The sequence below is a fragment of the Ovis aries genome, chromosome 3 (assembly GCF_016772045.2).
Source record: "Ovis aries strain OAR_USU_Benz2616 breed Rambouillet chromosome 3, ARS-UI_Ramb_v3.0, whole genome shotgun sequence".
NCBI classification, from domain to species: domain Eukaryota; kingdom Metazoa; phylum Chordata; class Mammalia; order Artiodactyla; family Bovidae; genus Ovis; species Ovis aries.
This window is the reverse complement of record NC_056056.1, coordinates 175,714,197-175,732,643: the sequence shown is the minus strand read 5'-3', so window position 1 is coordinate 175,732,643 and position 18,447 is coordinate 175,714,197. Positions and strand designations below refer to the sequence as shown.

The 18,447-nt window shown below is 36.5% G+C and overlaps 1 protein-coding gene across 11 annotated transcripts in view; it reads right to left on the bottom strand.

Annotated features, from left to right (window-relative positions):
* Positions 1–18,447, bottom strand: part of RIC8B (RIC8 guanine nucleotide exchange factor B) — a 102,090-nt gene that overhangs the window by 38,258 nt on the left and 45,385 nt on the right. For all 11 annotated transcript variants that reach the window (XR_009599970.1, XR_009599971.1, XM_042247173.2 and 8 more), the window contains 3 exons: positions 13,583–13,677; positions 6,841–7,069; positions 6,010–6,105 (listed from right to left, as the gene is read on the bottom strand). Coding sequence is in view for 9 of the 11 variants with exons in the window: in XM_042247173.2 (XP_042103107.1) it covers positions 6,010–6,105; positions 6,841–7,069; positions 13,583–13,677 (420 nt within the window). In the remaining 2 variants the exon portion in view is untranslated. The remainder of the gene's footprint in view (positions 1–6,009; positions 6,106–6,840; positions 7,070–13,582; positions 13,678–18,447) is intronic.

The window sequence follows — 18,447 nt, the reverse complement described above, 5'->3', positions numbered from 1 at the left end:
GTGCTGAATTAAGTAAGAATGGTACTATCCAACTAGTCTTTCTTATAATGTCTACCAAGCTTAGTTTTACAAGAGTAGAACAAACATTAAAAAAAATAGTTTTCCAAATAAAATAAAACTAAACAACAACACCAACTCAATGGACATGAGTTTGAGTAAACTCCAGGGGTTGGTGATGGACAGGGAGCCAGGCGTGCTGCAGTCCATGGGGTCACAAAGAGTCGGACACAAGTGAGCGACTGAACTGAACTGAAACAACAACAAAAACAACCTCATATAATTTCATTTCATGTCTGCAATGAAATTTCATCTGAAGAGAAACAGCTCTTCACTGACCATCATGATATATTCAAATCCATTCTTGGGTGTTTACTCATCTCAGTACCTTGGAATGCCCCAGCTGCCTCTACCAAAATCCATTTTAAAGTCTGGGTCAAATTTCTTTCTCCCTCAGAGACTTCTTTAATACCCTTACTGATTGATTTTTTTCCTTCTTTTAATTCCTGCAACATATTCATTAATTATTAAACAAACAAACAAAAAACCCCTGTACATATGTTTTCTAGTTGTTTTCTTTATAATAAAATGGTTAGTAGTTATTGAGTACTTCCTACGTGCTGCTGCTGCTAAGTCATTGCAGTCATGTCCAACTCTGTGCGACTCCACAGACAGCAGCCCACCAGGCTCCCCCGTCCCTGGGATTCTCCAGGCAAGAACACTGGAGTGGGTTGCCATTTCCTTCTCCAATGCATGAAAGTGAAAAATGAAAGTGAAGTTGCTCAGTCGTGTCCGATCCTCGGCAACCCCAAGGACTGCAGCCTACCAGGCTCCTCTGTCCATGGGATTTTCCAGGCAGGAGTACTGTAATAGATGATATACATACAGTCTCTATGATCAACCCTCACAGTCACCATACAAGGGAGGTGGTATCAACACTGTCATTCCTATTTTATAGACTGGTCCCTAGAGGAGTTACAAAACTTGCTTGGTTTGTCTGTTTGATAACTCACTCACTCACCTAGACCTTTCCTCTTTTGGTTCTCCTATTATCTTACTGCTTGCTTCATCTTAGCCTCTAGGCCAATTCTCTTTTATTCTCTTGTTCTTTAAAAAAATATTTTTGACTGTGCTGGCTCTTAGTTGTGGCACATGGAATCTTTAGTTGTGGCATGCTGGATATTTAGTGGGAGCATGTGGGATCTAGTTCCCTGATCAGGGATCAAACCTGGGCTCCCTGTATTGGTAGCATGGAGTCTTAGCCACTGGACTGCCACGGAAACCCCTTTCCTCTTGTATTTTAACTGTTGGAATATTCAAGGGTTGAGTTCTTGGGCAACATTTCTTTACTATTTTCACTTTCTACTGGTTATCTCATACAGTTTTATGGATTTATATGGTCTCTATTTACTGCTAACTCCCTAAAGTATATCTCTATCTTGATTTCTTCCATGACCCCCAGACTTTAAAAGCTTCTCAAATTTAGAATGTCCTGAACAGATATTGAAGCTCCCAACAAAGTTGTTTCTTCTACAGTTTTCCATCTCATTAAGTGGCAAGTCCATTCTTTCAACCTGGGCTTCCCAGGTGGTGCTATTGGTAAAGAACCACCTGCCAATGCAGGAGACATAAGAGAATCAGGTTCAATCCCTGGGTCGAAAAGATTCCCTGTAGAAGTGCATAGCAACCCGCTCCAGTATTCTTTCCTGGAGAATCCCACGGACAGAGAAGCCTGGCAGGCTGCAGTCCACAGGGTCGCAAAGACTTGGACATGACTGAAGCGACTCAGCACTCTTCCAACTGTTTACTGCAAACAGCCTTAATTCCTCTCTTTCACATCCCATATCCAGTCCATCAGCAAATTATTTTGGCTCTACCTTTGCGTTATATCCACAACTCGACCACTTCTCACTACCTCCTCTAGTATTACTAAATTCAAGGTACCAATATTTTTCACCTGAACTGTCCCACAGTCTCCTAAGTCATCCCTGCTTTCATTCTGGTCCTTCTATGTTCTATTCTCTACAGAGCAGTTAGGATGATCCTTTGAAAGTCAGATCATGTCATGCCTCTTCTCAAAGTCCTCCAGTTCCCATGGCCTCTCATCTCATGCATAATAAAAGTCGAGATCTTTCCAGATTCCTTGGGTTTCACATAATGTGTCTTCCTGCTACTTTTCTGACAATTTCTTGCTCACATTTCTATACTTTCACAGATGGAACTCCTTAAACTAACTGACTACTTTCTTGCCTCATGGTCTTTGCATTTGCTGCTCTCTCTGCCCAGAAACCCTTTTTCTAGAAACTGGCTTGGCTCATTCCCTTACTTTCTTCAGGTCTCTGTTCAAATATCATTTACAGGAAGACAATCCTTGATCACCCTAAGGAATTCACCTTCAGCATTATCTTTTCTCATCCCTTGCTCCTGGTTTAGTCTTCCTCACAGCACTTATCACCACCTGACACAGTATACATTTCTTAACTGTCCACCTTCTTCCATAAGAGTCTGGGGGCAGGGATTTCTTTCTGTTTTGTTTATCACTCTCAGTGCCTGGCACATTACAGGTTTCGATAAATATTTGCTATTTGAAGGAAGAATGAATTCATTCAAGTAACTTTTTAAAAGTGCCTTCTATAGGCAAGGCACTAGGCCAGGAAATGGAGACAGACACAAAGTCAAGTTATAATTTACTATGCCAGACTCTTTATGTGCATATTATTTTTGTTTAATCCATTCAGCTGATTTCCTTCCTTCCTTCTTTATCTCTTTCTATATTGAGTGCCTACCATGTATCAGGTGGCGTAAAAAAAAAACAAACAAACCAGAAACGAAATCTCAGAAAACTGAATAATCTACCCAAGTGTTTATAGAATCCATATTTCAATATCTCTGGCAGGACAGAGCAGATTGCTATTTGTGCCCTGTAAGCATAAAATAATTACACAATAAATTCTTATTATTTGATTCAGCTAACCCTACTGAGTTTATCTCCCATTTCTAGAGAAATGAGACATGAAACAAGTGATTTCATGTGGTATGTGCCTACAGTTCCAGAGCACAGTATCTATTAATAAAGATTATCAAACAAAAATTTTATTAGCTATGTTTTCGGTTCCTTAAAACAAGTTTTTAAAGTGAAATTTTGTAGTTTTTAAACTGCATAAGTCTGGATCACCTCTGGCGGTGGTAGTGGTTTAGTTGCTAAGTCATGTCTGACTCTTGCGACTGCATGGACTATAGCCCGCCAGGCTCCTCTGTCCATGGGATTCTCCAGGCAAGAATACTGGAGTGGGTTGCCATTTCCTTCTCCAATGGATCATTTTTCTCCAAAATTTTTATTTTCCCCCAAATACTACCTTTCATTAAATTTTTTCTTTTGAGAAATCTCGTCCACTTCGTTTTCAAACCCATGGAATCTTCATCTCTTCTATATGCCTCTCCAGACTAATCCAACCTGAATCAGTAATTTCTACCATCTGTTCTCTTTCTACCTGCCCAAATACTGAATATTCAAGACCAATTTACTTTGGGTATGCACAAGGTAGACTTAAGCAGGTATTAACCACTGGGCACAATAACTAATTAGCCATGGTTCCATTTACTCTGTTACCAAAACTAATCATCTGTTACTTGAGGTTCTGCCCTTCTTGATCATCATAGTCTAGAGCGCATCTTCCTCAGAAGGAAAGCTGATTTTTGTATTGTGCCATTTATCCTTCTTTAGTCAACTTTTTACTTGTTATGTCTCCTTTGTACTACAGTATTTCTTTGAGGACAAGGAGTGGGTCTCACAGTCTTTTGTACCTATATAATGTATAGACTAAGGCCTTCATATAAAGAATCTGTTTAACAAACAGGATATATTTGGGGTATCCTGCTTAGAGATAGCAAAATCTAAACAGTTTAGTAGAATGTGGCTCTCCTATGTGAAAAGCTAAAATATAGGACACAAAAAATTTTCATATATTATTCTTCACTAAGTCTTTCTAGTCAGAATGGCTGTCTTAAAATAATCAAACTTGGAAATGACTTTAATTCAGTTATCTAATTTATTTTGCTTAAATGATTATTCATGTTTGATGGTACCTAGTCCTCTAATGGACTATAAATTCTTCAAAGGTATGAGTCCCTACTTTCTAATCTCTCCTTATCAGCAATATCTATTAATATGATCTACACAAAGTGCTTATTAAATCTTGACCATAAACATACAGAGAAAAATGAACCTAGTTCATTTATTAAGAGAAATTCTACCTGACAATAAACAATGGGGTGAATGGTGGTGCCATGTATTGAATGAGGAAAGAAGGAGAAGATAGAAGGACGGAGGATAGCAAGTCAGGAGATTAGTTTGGGATATGTTAAACTTAAGTTACCTACTACCCATCTAAGGGGAGGAGATGGGTAGGCATACATTATATAAGTCTGGAGAGCTTAGGGGACAAATAAGGCTAGAGCTAGAAATTTGGGAGCCATTGGCGAATAGAAGATTTTCAAAACCAAGATTGTTAAATGAGATCAGCAAGAGAGCAGACATAGGGACAAAGATAACATTGTCTTGGGGAACTCAGAACACTGCAAAGAAGAGGTTCCCTGTGTGTCCAAGAAACCAAGTGAAGAAATTACTTCAAAAAGGAGAGAATACTTAATTATATCAAAATGGTATTGGGGAATAAAAAAAAAGATTTGAGAACTATTAGATCTGGCAATATTGGGTTGATAACTTTTGATAAACACCTCTGTAGTGGGGTGGAAAGCATGAAAACCTAATTTCAGTGGGTTCACATGAGAATCAAAATGAGTGAAAAGGAGAGAGAAGGTGAGCACAGAAAACTCTCCTGAGGAACACTCCATGAAGAAGAGCAGAGAAATGGGGAGGCAGCTTGAGAAGTGGGATCAAGGGAAGGTTTTTCTGCCTTTAAGATGGGAGATGTGTTTGGGTGCAGGCAAAAATGATCCAATATATTAAAAAAAAAAAAAAAAGGTGAGAAGAAAGAGAATAAATGTAGGAGCAAAGTTCTTGAGGTGAGAGGGAAAGGGTTCCAGGATATGAGCACAGAGGCTGGCCACAGAAGGAAGCGGGGACAGTTAATCCCCTATGACAGAGGGGAGACAAAGGATATGGTGGTATAGACAGATGCAGACAGACAGCAGGTAGGAAGATGATTTCTTACCATGAACTCTAACTACTACCATCATAACCTTCAGCATCAGTTCTCTTTTGGGATGGTCTCCTCACATCTAGTCACACTCCTCTGGCCTATCTAGTAGCCAGAATATAAATGAGGTGACACCACTTCCCTTCTCAAATCCGTCCAATGCTTTCCCACGTCACTTAGAAGAAAACTGAAAGTCCTACACAACCTTACTATGTTTGATTCTTGCTTACCTCTTGTACTTTATTCAGCACTCTCCCTCTGGCATGACATTGTCTAGCTTTTCTGCTTTTTCTTAAGCATACCAAAATATCCTCTCATCCAGAGACTCTGAACTCATTCTCTCTGGTACATTCCTCTTCCAGAATATTCCCAGAACTATTCTCAGAGAATATCCTCTTCCAGATATTTTCAAAGATCCTTTTCATACTTATCCAAGCTTCTGCTCAAATTTTCTCAGAGAGGCTTTTCCTTATTCCCTTAAGTTTTCCCTTCCTCTGTATTTTTCTTCAGAACACTTATCACTACTTGCCATTGTATCAAGATACTTGTTTACTTTTTAATCTCCCTACTATAAGGGAAACTCCACAAGGCAAAGACTTCATTTATATTTCAAGGCTTAGAACACAGCACACAAATCTCAATAAACATTTGTTGAATAAATGAATGAATGACTTAAAAAATATATAGGGTCACTTATTTCTGGATTAGGAAGATTTCAAAGATTAACACTAACTTTTTTGAGTTTCTGACATTCTGAAAGGAAATAACTGAAAGAATTTGACTCATTGATTTTACGTTAAAAAATACATATAGGAAGATTAACTTTGAGATGAAATATACATTAAACAGTTACCTGATCTTTGAGAAATTTCCTGATGTTTCGATGGGCTCGGGAACATTCTGTTAACAAGCTGAGAACTGGAGTGAGACCCTCTCTATAGCTGCTTCCCTATAAAGAAAACCATACATGCTGCATTAGATTAGTTTCTATCAGTATTACTTTTCTTCATATAACTGAGTATATTAATACTCCTCTTTTTGAGGGGGAGATATTTTATGTTACCAAAGCTGTAAAAACTATTTTAAAAATTATTTTCTTAAATATATTTCTATTTCATGAGTTATCATCATGCTTACTAATGCTCATTTATATCCTTGATTTTTCCTACATTTTATAGGACTCTCACTGGCTCAGACAATGGGCTTAAAGGCAGCAAAGGTTTTCATGACCGACCCCAACTAACTTTCTGCCTTTTAATATAGTTACTTGACAAAGACAGTGATCAGAAAGGAGAAAATAAGCAGCTTACAGTGGCAATTTTCCTTTAAAGATGTCTTTTGGGTGTTATGGAAAATATTTATCATCAATTTTTGGGGGGGGGGGATAATTTTTACCTCTAGAACTTATAAAATATCTACACTAGAAAATTACTTTTTCCTTTGTTTTCAGGCACTAGTCACAATTTTGGTGTCACATCAACACACTTTTCAGCTTTAAACAAATAAATTCACTTGGTTTCAGCAATTTGTCATTTATGGTAAATAAAAAGCTTTCCAGAGTATAAATAATTATTCAAGATATCAGCTATAAAAAATTTAGATTAAAAAAATCACATCCTGTGATGTTTGTATATGTGTACAATTACATTCTTTAGAAGCATCTTCTCCATTTTATCAGAATTACCTTGTCTATTCTCTTCTCCATAAAATTGAGTAAGACATGAATGGCTTCCATATTCATACCATTGTATACCATGGTATTGCTTTTCAAAACTGTTTCTTTCTCAGCTGTTTTATCACTGGGCAGTTCATCTAAAGTCGTTGCTTCTTGGGCCGTTTCTTCATGGGTTAATGGACAAATGAGAACGTCCAAACAAGAGACCGGAACATTGCTTAAAAGGTTGACTGCATTGCTGAAAAGCAATTTAAAAAGACAATATTTTAATTTGATTGAATAGTCCTTTAAAATGCAAACATAGTAAGACTTTAAGGAGTCAATTAAAATTCTTCTTTTTCAAAATGAGCCTTTAATATTATTTGGCATTTACTGACAAAGAGACAAAAAATAAAAAGAATTGTTTCAAATACACACATGGCAAATTAGAAAGAACAGATGTTAAATGGACATACACAATCACATGATGTCATGTCACTTTCTGAAATGCTAAAATAGGAATTAGTGAGCTTTAACACTAGCTCTTTAATTTCATTATGATACAATACTAGTCTTGCAGTTTTTCCTTGGGGTTTTAAATCCTTTTGTGGATTCACTGGTGTTATATTATTCCTTAGATTACAACATAAAGCATTTGAGAAGCACTGTATATAAGCAGCTTATCACGGAGGCAACAGCATTAAAAACCAAATATTGCAGGATTAAGTTTTGTCCTTTCTAGATGTAGAAATACAATTTTTAGGTCATCCCCTTTTTCGTAAGACATTTCCAGAAAATGGTAAACGGTGCTTTTTCTCCCTCTCTTATGCCCAGATTTCTTTAAAAGAGGCCAATATAGCTATTTCAAATCTTCATCCCCCTAGGCCTTTCTTACTGTGTATTAATGAAATCACAAGCCTAGTATGTACACCAGTAGGGGGAACCCAAACCTTGTATTTTTTGGTATTTCCTAAAAATTTTGTTCTGCTTCTCAGTGTGTAAGAGATTAAAATGACATTAACAATTTAAAAATGAGACATGCTCTTACTTAATATATTTTCCTTCATGTATTATTTCATATTTTTTCATTTAAAAGGAGAGGTGGTGTTCTGTGCTAACTGGATCTTAAAAGCCTGTGCCTCAGAACTTCCTGATAAACAACAATGGAGAGACAGGCATTACATTTCCTAATGACAGAGAAGCAGATCTAAAAATAACCACATCCTGACTAAAAATAAACTCTTGCAAATGCAATTTAAAAGTCTAACCACTTGGAAACCAAATTCAAGTCTTAATCTAACTGATGCAGTCTTAACTTAGGCCACAGTAGTTTCTTTTAATTTAGATTATAGTGACACCCTCAGAAATAAAAAATAAACAACAAAATAGAAATAAAATACAAAATATTTTCTCTCCTCTATCCTGAAGTGTGGCTGCATTTCCCTAAGAATGAGTATTTCTTTTCTTTCTTTTTACATTATGGGAAATATAAAAAAAATCAAAACCAAGAAGAAAAATAATTTAACAAGTCCTATGAATGAATGGTTCCTGGTAAAATACAAGTTATTTGGTTCTACCTACAAAGAACCTACTACAGCTGCTGCTGCTGCTATCACTGTTACTAGTATTAAACAAAGTCCCTTTTTGGTTATTTGTAAAAGATCACAATTGGCTGAAATACCACAGTTTTCCCTCAAACTTTCCTTTTAAAATTTTTGCAATTATCTGTAGATAATTATCTATAGATAAAAATATTGTGCTCCTAACTTAAGCATTTGGGAACTATTATTAGATATCATAGATTTACTGGGGGTAAAAGAAAAAAAATAGAACTCTTCTTAATTAATTCCTAAAACTGTAAAATCAATTTTGAAATGTTACCAGTATTTTTTCAACACAGAGGGCAATAGGCTGGAATCTAACACAGAGACCACACTGAAATATTTAAGGTGATGCATTACATTATAAAGTACTGCTTCCCTCTAAATTCATCTAAAATTGGCAGTTTCTAGGAATTTGGTAAATTTAAAAAATCAAATGTAGAGTTTGAGTTAACAAATATTTGGAGGTTTTAGACTTTTCAAGAAAAGGTTCCATTTTCTCGTTTCTTATTGAACAACTGGGTTACCAAACAACTACAAAATTAATTTTCTGGCTCACTGTGTCCGAGCTATTCTTTTTAAGTAAGGAAAGCCAGCTTTTTGAGTTGTCACTTCTCTGACAGTTTTATTTGTGGTAGAAGAGTGTATGAAATTCTCCAGCTACCAGGAAGTCAGTGACTATGCACAAATCTGCACAATGGTGTTTGCATTCCTACTCCAGGGGGTAGAAATACTGTGTATATTACTCTCCCCTTTTCAGCCTCCTAGAGATCATTAATCACTGGGACATGACATCCTCCCACTCAAGCTCCCAGCCCCCTCCTGATATGCAGATTCAAAAGCAAGGGCCTATTTAGAGCTCCTTAATGCTCTGATTAAAATCTAGTTAGTTGTGGGAGAAGGAAGGCAATCTGAAATCCAGTCCTGTATCAATTGCTGGGCTAAACATAATTTAATACCAGATGACACTGAGGAGCATGATAACAGTATAAGCAGACCTACAGCTGTTAGCAAACTTTCCTGGTCAAATGTATCTTCTGGATATTGGGAGCTCACATACATTTTTTCATGGCTGGAAAATCTACTTATATGAATCTCAAGATCTTCAAAAGATTTTCAGAGGTAAATACCTAAGTTTACCTTAATCTAACTCAGTTCAGTAATTATTAATTACTTATGCCAGGCATTTTTAGACAGGTATTATGAAGAAAACAGAGGTAAATCCCTCCCCTTCTGGAGCTTATTTTCTAGCATGTAGAGATCAGTCAAAACAAGCTAACTGAGTAGAAGGCAATAAATGCTCTGAGAGTAAAATTCAAGAGGGTAAAGAGACATGTGCATGGTGGTTTAGCCACAAACTTCTTGGCAGTTCTTCACACCTGCCACTGCTCCTGCCCTTGGGCCTTTGCTTCTGTGCTATTTCCTGGACCGCTCTTTCCCCACACAGTCAAAGGGCTCACTCATTCCCTCACTTCCTTTAAGTCTCTGCTGAAATACCATCTAGGTGAGGTCTGCCCAGATTACCCTATTCAAAACTACAACTCATCAACTTAGTTGGTGAGCCTTGGAGAACAAAGATCATACTCTCTTTTTCTTTGTCGCCTCTAGAGCTCAACATAGTATCTAACACACAGTAAGTACTCAGTTTATAAATATAAATCAAATGAAATGTTCCAATTTTCAAACATTTATCAAAAGTCTTTTAAAAAATAAAAAACTAAAAAAAAAAAAAAAGAATAAAAAGGCAGAAAAAGAAAAAAAAAAAAGTCTGCCATGTGTGAGACATTATGCTTATTTTTTAACATTTTATATTTGTAATATGTGTATCAAATCAACACACTATACCCCTTAAATGTACATAATGTTATATGTCAATTATGACTCAGTAAAGCTGGGGGAAAAAGACATTATACTTAGCATTGTAATGAGGTGTCATTAGGTGCTGAACTGTCCCCTTAAATATGTGAGATAAAATGAATTGGTCTAAACAAAGAACAACAAAAAAAGCAAGGAAGCAAGTACTTTTTAAATACACACTGGTACTTTTGGATACAAAAAAAGAAATCTTTGTAGATGCCAATGTGTTGAGTGAAAGAATTAGGGTGAGAAGCTGAAGGAAATTAAATCAGATCTGGTCCTTCTCTCTCCTTTCTTCTCTAGCATACAGGCCATCCCCATCTTCCCCCTTCTCTCCAAAATAAAACAAAACCACAACCACATCCACAAGCAACTCTTTTTTTTTTTTTGGCTAAGTGTTTAGCATACACTTACTGATTATGGACAAGAGGGCTGAAAATACTCTCAAGCAGATAGCAGAGATAGACAGAATTAGGGTGTCCTTTAATGGAGCCGCAAAGGTGGATCATACCAACAATTTACTTTTTACCATAAATAAAGACAGAAGGAAATGAAATAGAACATATAGATTTTAGAAAGTATATAAAATTCTGATTAGTGGTAATAAAGTTTATGTCAAGGTCAGTTGTCTTTGTCAGCTAACTCATTTTATCTCTATGTCCATGTCCTCCTGATTTCTCTAGGGGGAAAAAGAAAGGCACTGTCTTACAGAGACAACATATCAGAAAAAGCTGCTGCTAAGCCATATTTTTACTCATTTGTCTCCTAGAGCACCTTAGCAGGTTCCTGACATGCCTGCCAAGCATCTGGCTTGATAAAATCTTAGATTAACAGAAAAGAGATTTCACTACACAATCACAATATATATAAAGAAACAGCTTTCTAAACAAAATATCAAAATTGAAGAAACTTTAAAGAAGAGATTTAGAACGAAATATTGGATCTCAAAGCCAATATGCTCATTATAATAACAGTAACAGAAGCAGCAGTGGCAATAGGGTTGTGGTGCTGGCAGGAGCAGCTTCTCCCCATTTTCTGAGAATTCACTCCATACCAGGGATGGATGGCTTTACTAATTGCTCTCATTTAATCACTATTACAATCCTTTGAGTTTGATGACAATGCATATCCATCCACCACACTATCTAGGTTTACTTATTTCCTTACATTTTTTCCTCTTAAAAAAAAAAAGCAAAAACAAATTTACAAAATAAAGGTAAAAAATGGAATGAGGTGTTGAAATATGAAACATTCTGATTATCTTTAAAATGATGCTTTTAACCACACACATAAGTTTTCAGAGCCACTACAACTGGGCAGAATTTAGTAGATATTACAATTCTAATAAGGTTCTTAAAATAACCCTTTGAGGCTGGTACAGTTTTTCTGCATTTAAATAGATTAGCTTAGAGTTACTACTGCTCTAATGATACTAATCACTTTAATTCTGATTAAAGGGACATGCAAGGCCAGTCCAGATAAACTGTCATGTCAGCAGCAACCTCAATCTCCCAAGAAAGCCTTTTAGAAATACATATAAATCTGTCTGTGGCCCTAGGGATATTCCTTTTTATTTATAGTAGAACTAACACATAATTTATCAGAGCAACTTATAAGATAAAAATAAATTTAAAGAAAAATTTTTTTTAAATTTAAGAAAAATAAGTATTTAAAGCAAATATCAGAAATAAAGATATCAGATTACTTAAAAAAAATCTTTTCTTGTTAAAACCTCTATACAGTTTTGCTCTCTTTTGATGAATACTGGGTACTGTTTTAAAATATTAAATTCACTTTTCAGAGAAATTCTTAGCAATGTTTTTGTGACTAGTGTTAACAACTGCCATCAAAACACTTTCTTCTCATATCCTTGTATGAATGTCATTTAACTTGTGATATCAGATTTCCAAAATAAAGAAATTTATACCTGGGCTTATAAACCCATTTTCTTTTAGCTTTAATATCTAGGTTTCCAGTGTTTCTTGTTATGAAAAAATTAGTGAGATAAAAATGCTCAATAAAATCTTTTTTAAAGGATTTGAGCTACTGCAGTTAATCTGATTATTTTTAAAGACACAGTTCTAGATATTTAAAGGAACTTTTGATCTGTAGCTACAGAAAAAAGTATACTTTTTAATTGTGAAGAAAACAATTTTTTGAAGGCCTGCAGGGCAGAGTACATAAGGTAACCTACCAACAAACTGAGTACAATATCAAATGATAAACTGCCAATCATAACTAAAATAATATGGATATGACTGAAAAATAACAAGGGTATATTTTACACTCTGGCTGTATTTCTATACAGTTTTACTTAAGCTATATTTTGGATATACCATATATTTTGGATATACTGTATGTGCTGTATATACTGTAAATATAATGTATGTTTTGGATAATTTCTAAAGATAATTTCTACTATTAGAAGAACCCAGTTTTAAATTGTTTTTAAAGGAGATTTAATGCCAAAGTTTACAAATTTGAATTTATTTGAATTGTTTAAAATGTCATTTGTGTTCTTATAGAATAAAGCACCATAGACAATCTCATGTTAAAGTAAGAAGTGCTGTTACTACTAATCTGACATAAAATAGAAAGTAAGAGAACTGGAAAAATGCATTAGTACTTCTTCAGTTGTTCTCAGAGAATGATAACTTTTAACAGCAGTCCATAATAGCTCTCGTGGGCAAGTCACAAAACTTGAACTATTTTTTTATATATTGATGATACTTGAGACTGTGACCCAATTCTTATAATAAGTTTTAAAAATCTGATTAACATTGCTTAAGATATACTTTATGATAAACCCTCTTACAATGAAAATATAGTATTAGTTTAAGTGTAGTAATTAAAATCAGGGTTCAACCCCAAGCTCTTTCACTTATATGCAATCTCAGAGAAACTGCTTGATTTTTCTATGACTCAGTTTCATCACGTATTGAAAGGGAAAAATAGTACCTACCTCATAAGATTGGTGTGATGATTAAGAGAGGTTAGTCTTTATAAAGCACTCAACATAATGCTATACACAGTATTCAATAACTATGTGATATTATTATTGTTGTTCTGGGTTTTACTGTTGAATGCAACAAATGCCAAATTCTCTTCTCTTGCTGAGGGGCTCAATATAACAAAGTCAAAGGAAACAGAATGAAAATTTCTCATCAGGGCACAGTAATGATTTTCAACCAACTGGCTACCTGATTTACTATAATATTTCCACTTTCTTGTGTTTATAACAATTAAAATCAAATGCATAAAAACAATAAGAACTGATTATGTCTTTCACTGAGATATCAATAGAGGCTACCTACCTGTGTAGCTCTTCTGTTTTGTCTTCAGTTGGACCTACGATTAGTAAACAGTGACGAAGGACAGCTGCCATGACACGAAACTGATGAGACTCACTCTATGGCAAATAAAACAGAAAAAAAATTGGAGATTGAAAGAATGCCTTAGCAAAGAGTCTGGTACATTACCACATTCCTGGGAGTCATCCTATGGCATATCAGACCCCCAAAACACTTATTCTCATGCGTACATAATAGACACTAGGATGTTCCAGGAATAATTTCCAAGGTAACACTAAGTGAACAGTCATCTCATATGGACAGCTACAGCTACTGCCAGAAATGGCTGAAACCAGAAATTGTTGATCTGGCCTCTCCCTTATGATGTGTCAGTCAAAGAAAAACATGATCAGATCCATATATTACCTACTCTGTTTTACCTGATGACAAGATTCAGTGCAACTAGGGATCTTTTCCATTTCCACAAAGTCTAGATTCTTTTGTTGGATAATATACTGTTCCAGTTTACAAGTCAGTGTAAAAATTCAAACACATATAATACTATCTGATATTTCAGAAGCAGGTTGTGGGTTCTCAGTAAAAATACCTTATCTCTTAAGTTTCAAAGACAATGGATTAAAATCTACTAATCTATCTACTTCATTTTAATGAATCTTCTTAATCTCCTAGTTCCTCCCAATCTTGCTCCTAGGCTCTCCAAAGTGACAAGCAAGTGATGAAAAACAAGCAATCTGAGTTTAATCTCCTATTTTCCTAATGTTTACTCATTGGTAGTGGTATTTGGTGGCTGAGATGGTAAAGTGTCTGCCTGCAATGCAGGAGACCTGGGTTCAATCCCTGGGTTGGGAAGATCTCCTGGAGAAGGAAATGGCAACCCACTCCAGTATTCTTGTCTGGAAAATCCCATGGACGAAGGAGCCTGGTAGTCTACAGTCCATGGGGTCGCAAAGAGTGGGACACAACTGAGTGACTTCACTTTCACTTTCAGTGGTGTTAAAGACATGTAGATAGTCAGATAGCACAGTTGGTAAAGAATCTGCCTGAAATATAGGAGACCTCGGTTTGATTCCTGGGTGAGGAAGATCACTAGAGAAGGAATAGGCTACCCACTTCAGTATTCTTGGGCTTCCCTTGTGGCTCAGCTGATAAAGAATCTGCCTGCAATGCGGAAGACCTGGGTTCAATCCCTGGGTTGGGAAGATCCCCTGAAGAAAGGAAAGGCTACCCGCTCCAGTATTCTGGCCTAGAGAATTCCATGGACCATACAGTCCATGGGGTTGCAAAGAGTCGGACACGACTGAGCAACTTTCACCTGTCAGAGGCAAGGCAAATAATAGGAAATAAGCTAAGCTCTGAATAATCATTTGGTTTACCTCTTTATTTTTAGTGAGATCTTGGGCCACTACAATTTTTTTTAACCATCTGCATCAAGGTCGTACCTTTCTTATTCCAGATTTTTAGTAATTAAGAAGACATGTGAAATTAGTGATAATTATCTACTATAATCAGATCCTAGATATGGAAAATCCCATGGACCTCAGCCTACAAGGCTCCTTGGTCCATGGGGTCGCGTAGAGTCGGACACGACTGAGCAACTTTCCTTTCACTTTTCACTTTCATGCACTGGAGAAGGAAATGGCAACCCACTCCAGTGTTCTTGCCTGGAGAATCCCAGGGATGGGGGAGCCTGGTGGGCTGCCGTCTATGGGGTCACACAGAGTCGGACATGACTGAAGTGACTTAGCAGCAGATATGTTACATTTTAGGAAGTTTCCAATTACTTCAAAAGCTATTAAAAGCTTTAAAGTTTTGTTTGTGTATATATATATAATTGATTCCAAGTCTATGTAAAGTGAAATATGGTCACTATACATATATGGACTGATGCTGAAGTTGAAGCTCCAATACTTTGGCCACCTGATGTGAAGAGCCGACTTAATGGAAAAGACCCTGTTTCTGGGAATGCTTGAAGGCAGAAGGAGAAGAGGGTGACAGAGGATGAGATGGTTGGGATGGCAGCACTGATTCAATGGACATGAACTTGGGCAAACTCCGGGAGATGATGAGGGACAGGGAAGCCTGGCGCGCTGCAGTCCATGGGGTTGTGAAGAGCTGGACATGACTTAATGACTGAACAACATCTTATATCCCTATATACAACTTAGCACTTCCAGAAAGATGTCTTTTGTAAAATCTAACAAAAAACAGCACAGTTGCATTACTCATAATGTAATATTTTGAATATCTCAATATTTCAAATATTTCATATTTCAATATTTTCAAATAACACTGCTGCTTGCTGCTGCTGCTAAGTTGCTTCAGTCGTGTCCGACTCTGTGCAACCCCATAGAGGGCAGCCCACCAGGCTCCCCCGTCCCTGGGATTCTCCAGGCAAGAACACTGGAGTGGAAATAACATTACCACGTGCTAATTTGGAAAAGATGAAGGTCTCAATGGCATGAGAGAAAAAGCATTGCACATAGAGTCAAGAGTATAGGTTGTGACTTTAGGCAAGTCATATAGCTTCTCTGAGCCAAAGTTTCCTCTATGCAGCTCCACAAACATGAGACTGCTGGGGTTACAAAAGGATTAAAGAAGCTGACATACATGAAAATGCTTAGTACTTTCAATGAAACATTTGAGGGTGAGGGGGAAGGATGAGGTAGGAAGAAATCAAAAGGGAAGACTGATAGAGCTGAAATGAGTGATAAGGAAATTATTGTGTGCTGGGGAGGAGGGACCAGTGGAATGCTAGAAATGCTAAGGGTTTGGAATGAATGCTGTTCTACCTGCCATCCATCTTCAAATGTCTGAATCAAAATTCTCTAATATGCAAATTACTTTTACATACATCACATTACATGAAGCACACTGAAATGCACGTGAAATTCATCTATTACTTAAATCTTGGGCTTCCCTGGTGGCTCAGATGATAAAGAATCCGCCTGCAATGCAGGAGACCTGAGTTTGATCCCTAAGTTGGGAAGATCCCCTGGAGGAGGGCATGGCAACCCACTCCAGTATTCTTACCTGGAGAATCCCCATGAACAGAGGAGCCTGGTGGGCTATAGTCCATGGGGTTGCAAAGAGTCGGACACGACTGAGCAACTAACCACAGCAGTTAACTCTTAAAAAGATCATATTTTCTTTGGTTTGGATAATTAACTAGGAATACACTTCCTTTAACACTAGATTTTTCTTTATTTTAAATATCACATCATTCTCTTCTCATGCTGATGTTGACAAGCCTCTTGCAAAACTCCATGCTGGTCTTTCCACTAGTCTTTTCACTTCTGCAACTGCAAGTGAAAATCCTACTTCTTTCCATCCCTTCTCCTCCTGTCCCAATCTTTGTGACACCAATTCCCAGGTTGTACCTTATGTCTGCATATCCTCTTTTACTGTAAATACACTAAATTCTATTTCTTTACTCAAAATAACTACTGAAGTCCCTAGAGTTTTTGCCTTGGTTATCGCTGATTCCTTTTCATCCTCCAGGTCTCAGAGAAGCCCCTTCTTGGAGCTTCAATTCCTTCTTTTATTATTCTCTTTCACTGTATCTTGTTATGATTTCTTTCAGGGAATCATAATCTGTAATTTCACATTTGTTTATATACTTACATAGGCATTGTTTTCTCCATTCATCTATTACCTTCACAGGTTTAGAAGGCATCTGTTTAATAAATGTTCAATAATTTTAATGTAAATAAAACATTAAAAAGTGCTCAAATCCTAAGTGTACAGCTAGATAAACTTTCACAAAATGAGCACGTCCATACAACCAGCATGAAAACAAAGCAATGCCAGGACTGAGAACCTCAGAACTGCCCTCATGACCTCTTCAAATGATAGATCTCTAGCTCTTCAATTATAATTCTAACAAATAACATCATAGGTGAGTGATTTTTGTTGTCATGAATTTTATATGAAGGGAATCATAAAATAAAGACCTTTCTGCATCTGGTTGTGGGATTCATCCACTTTGCTCTGTGCAGTTGTAGTTTGTTGATTTTCATTACTTGAGATTAGTTATTTGAAGTGCTGGTCTGCACTGTTTGCCACTGATCTGCAATGCCATGAGTACAGAAGGTACATTTGAACATTTAGAAACTTTTCAAGCAGTCTGACATTGTTGTGTAATACTGTATTACAAGAGTTCCATTCTGACATCTAGGGAAAACAATCTGTTTCCTCATAGCTAGGTTAGGAAGTCACTGCTGAATATATTATAATTCACATATCCATCCTACTCTTGCTGGACACGTGGGCTATACTGAAGAGTGCTGCTATGAACATGTACATACTTTCTTACATGCCATTTGGTACGCTGGGTCATATACATAAGACACACTTTAGGAGGTTCCACAAAACAGTGTTTCAAAGTGTTTATACCAGCTTACACGTCTATCAGTGTGTTCTACAGCTGTGCCAACACTTGGTATTGTCAGCCTTTTAAATTTGCCATACAGAGGTTTTATTATGCATTTTCCCAATGACCGATAATGTTGAACACATTTTTTTCTTATGTCTGTAAGTCATTTGTATAGCTCTTTTATGAGGTGCCTGTTCAAGCCTTTCGCATATTTTCCCATTGGGTTGATTGACACTCTTTGTAGAACTTCTTTAAAGCATTCTAGATAGAGTACCTATTGCATGTATGTATTACAAATAGAATTTCCCATTTGGTAGCTTGGTTTTTTTACCTTTTTCTCTTGATGAACTCATTTTAATGAAAGCAAATTTGTCAATTTTTCCTTTATGGCTTGATCTTTATTTTGTACTATTTTAAAAATCTTTCGTATTTAAGAAATGCTTGATTTATTTAAAATAGAGTCATGAAGATAATCTTCTGCTTTTTTCCAAAAGCT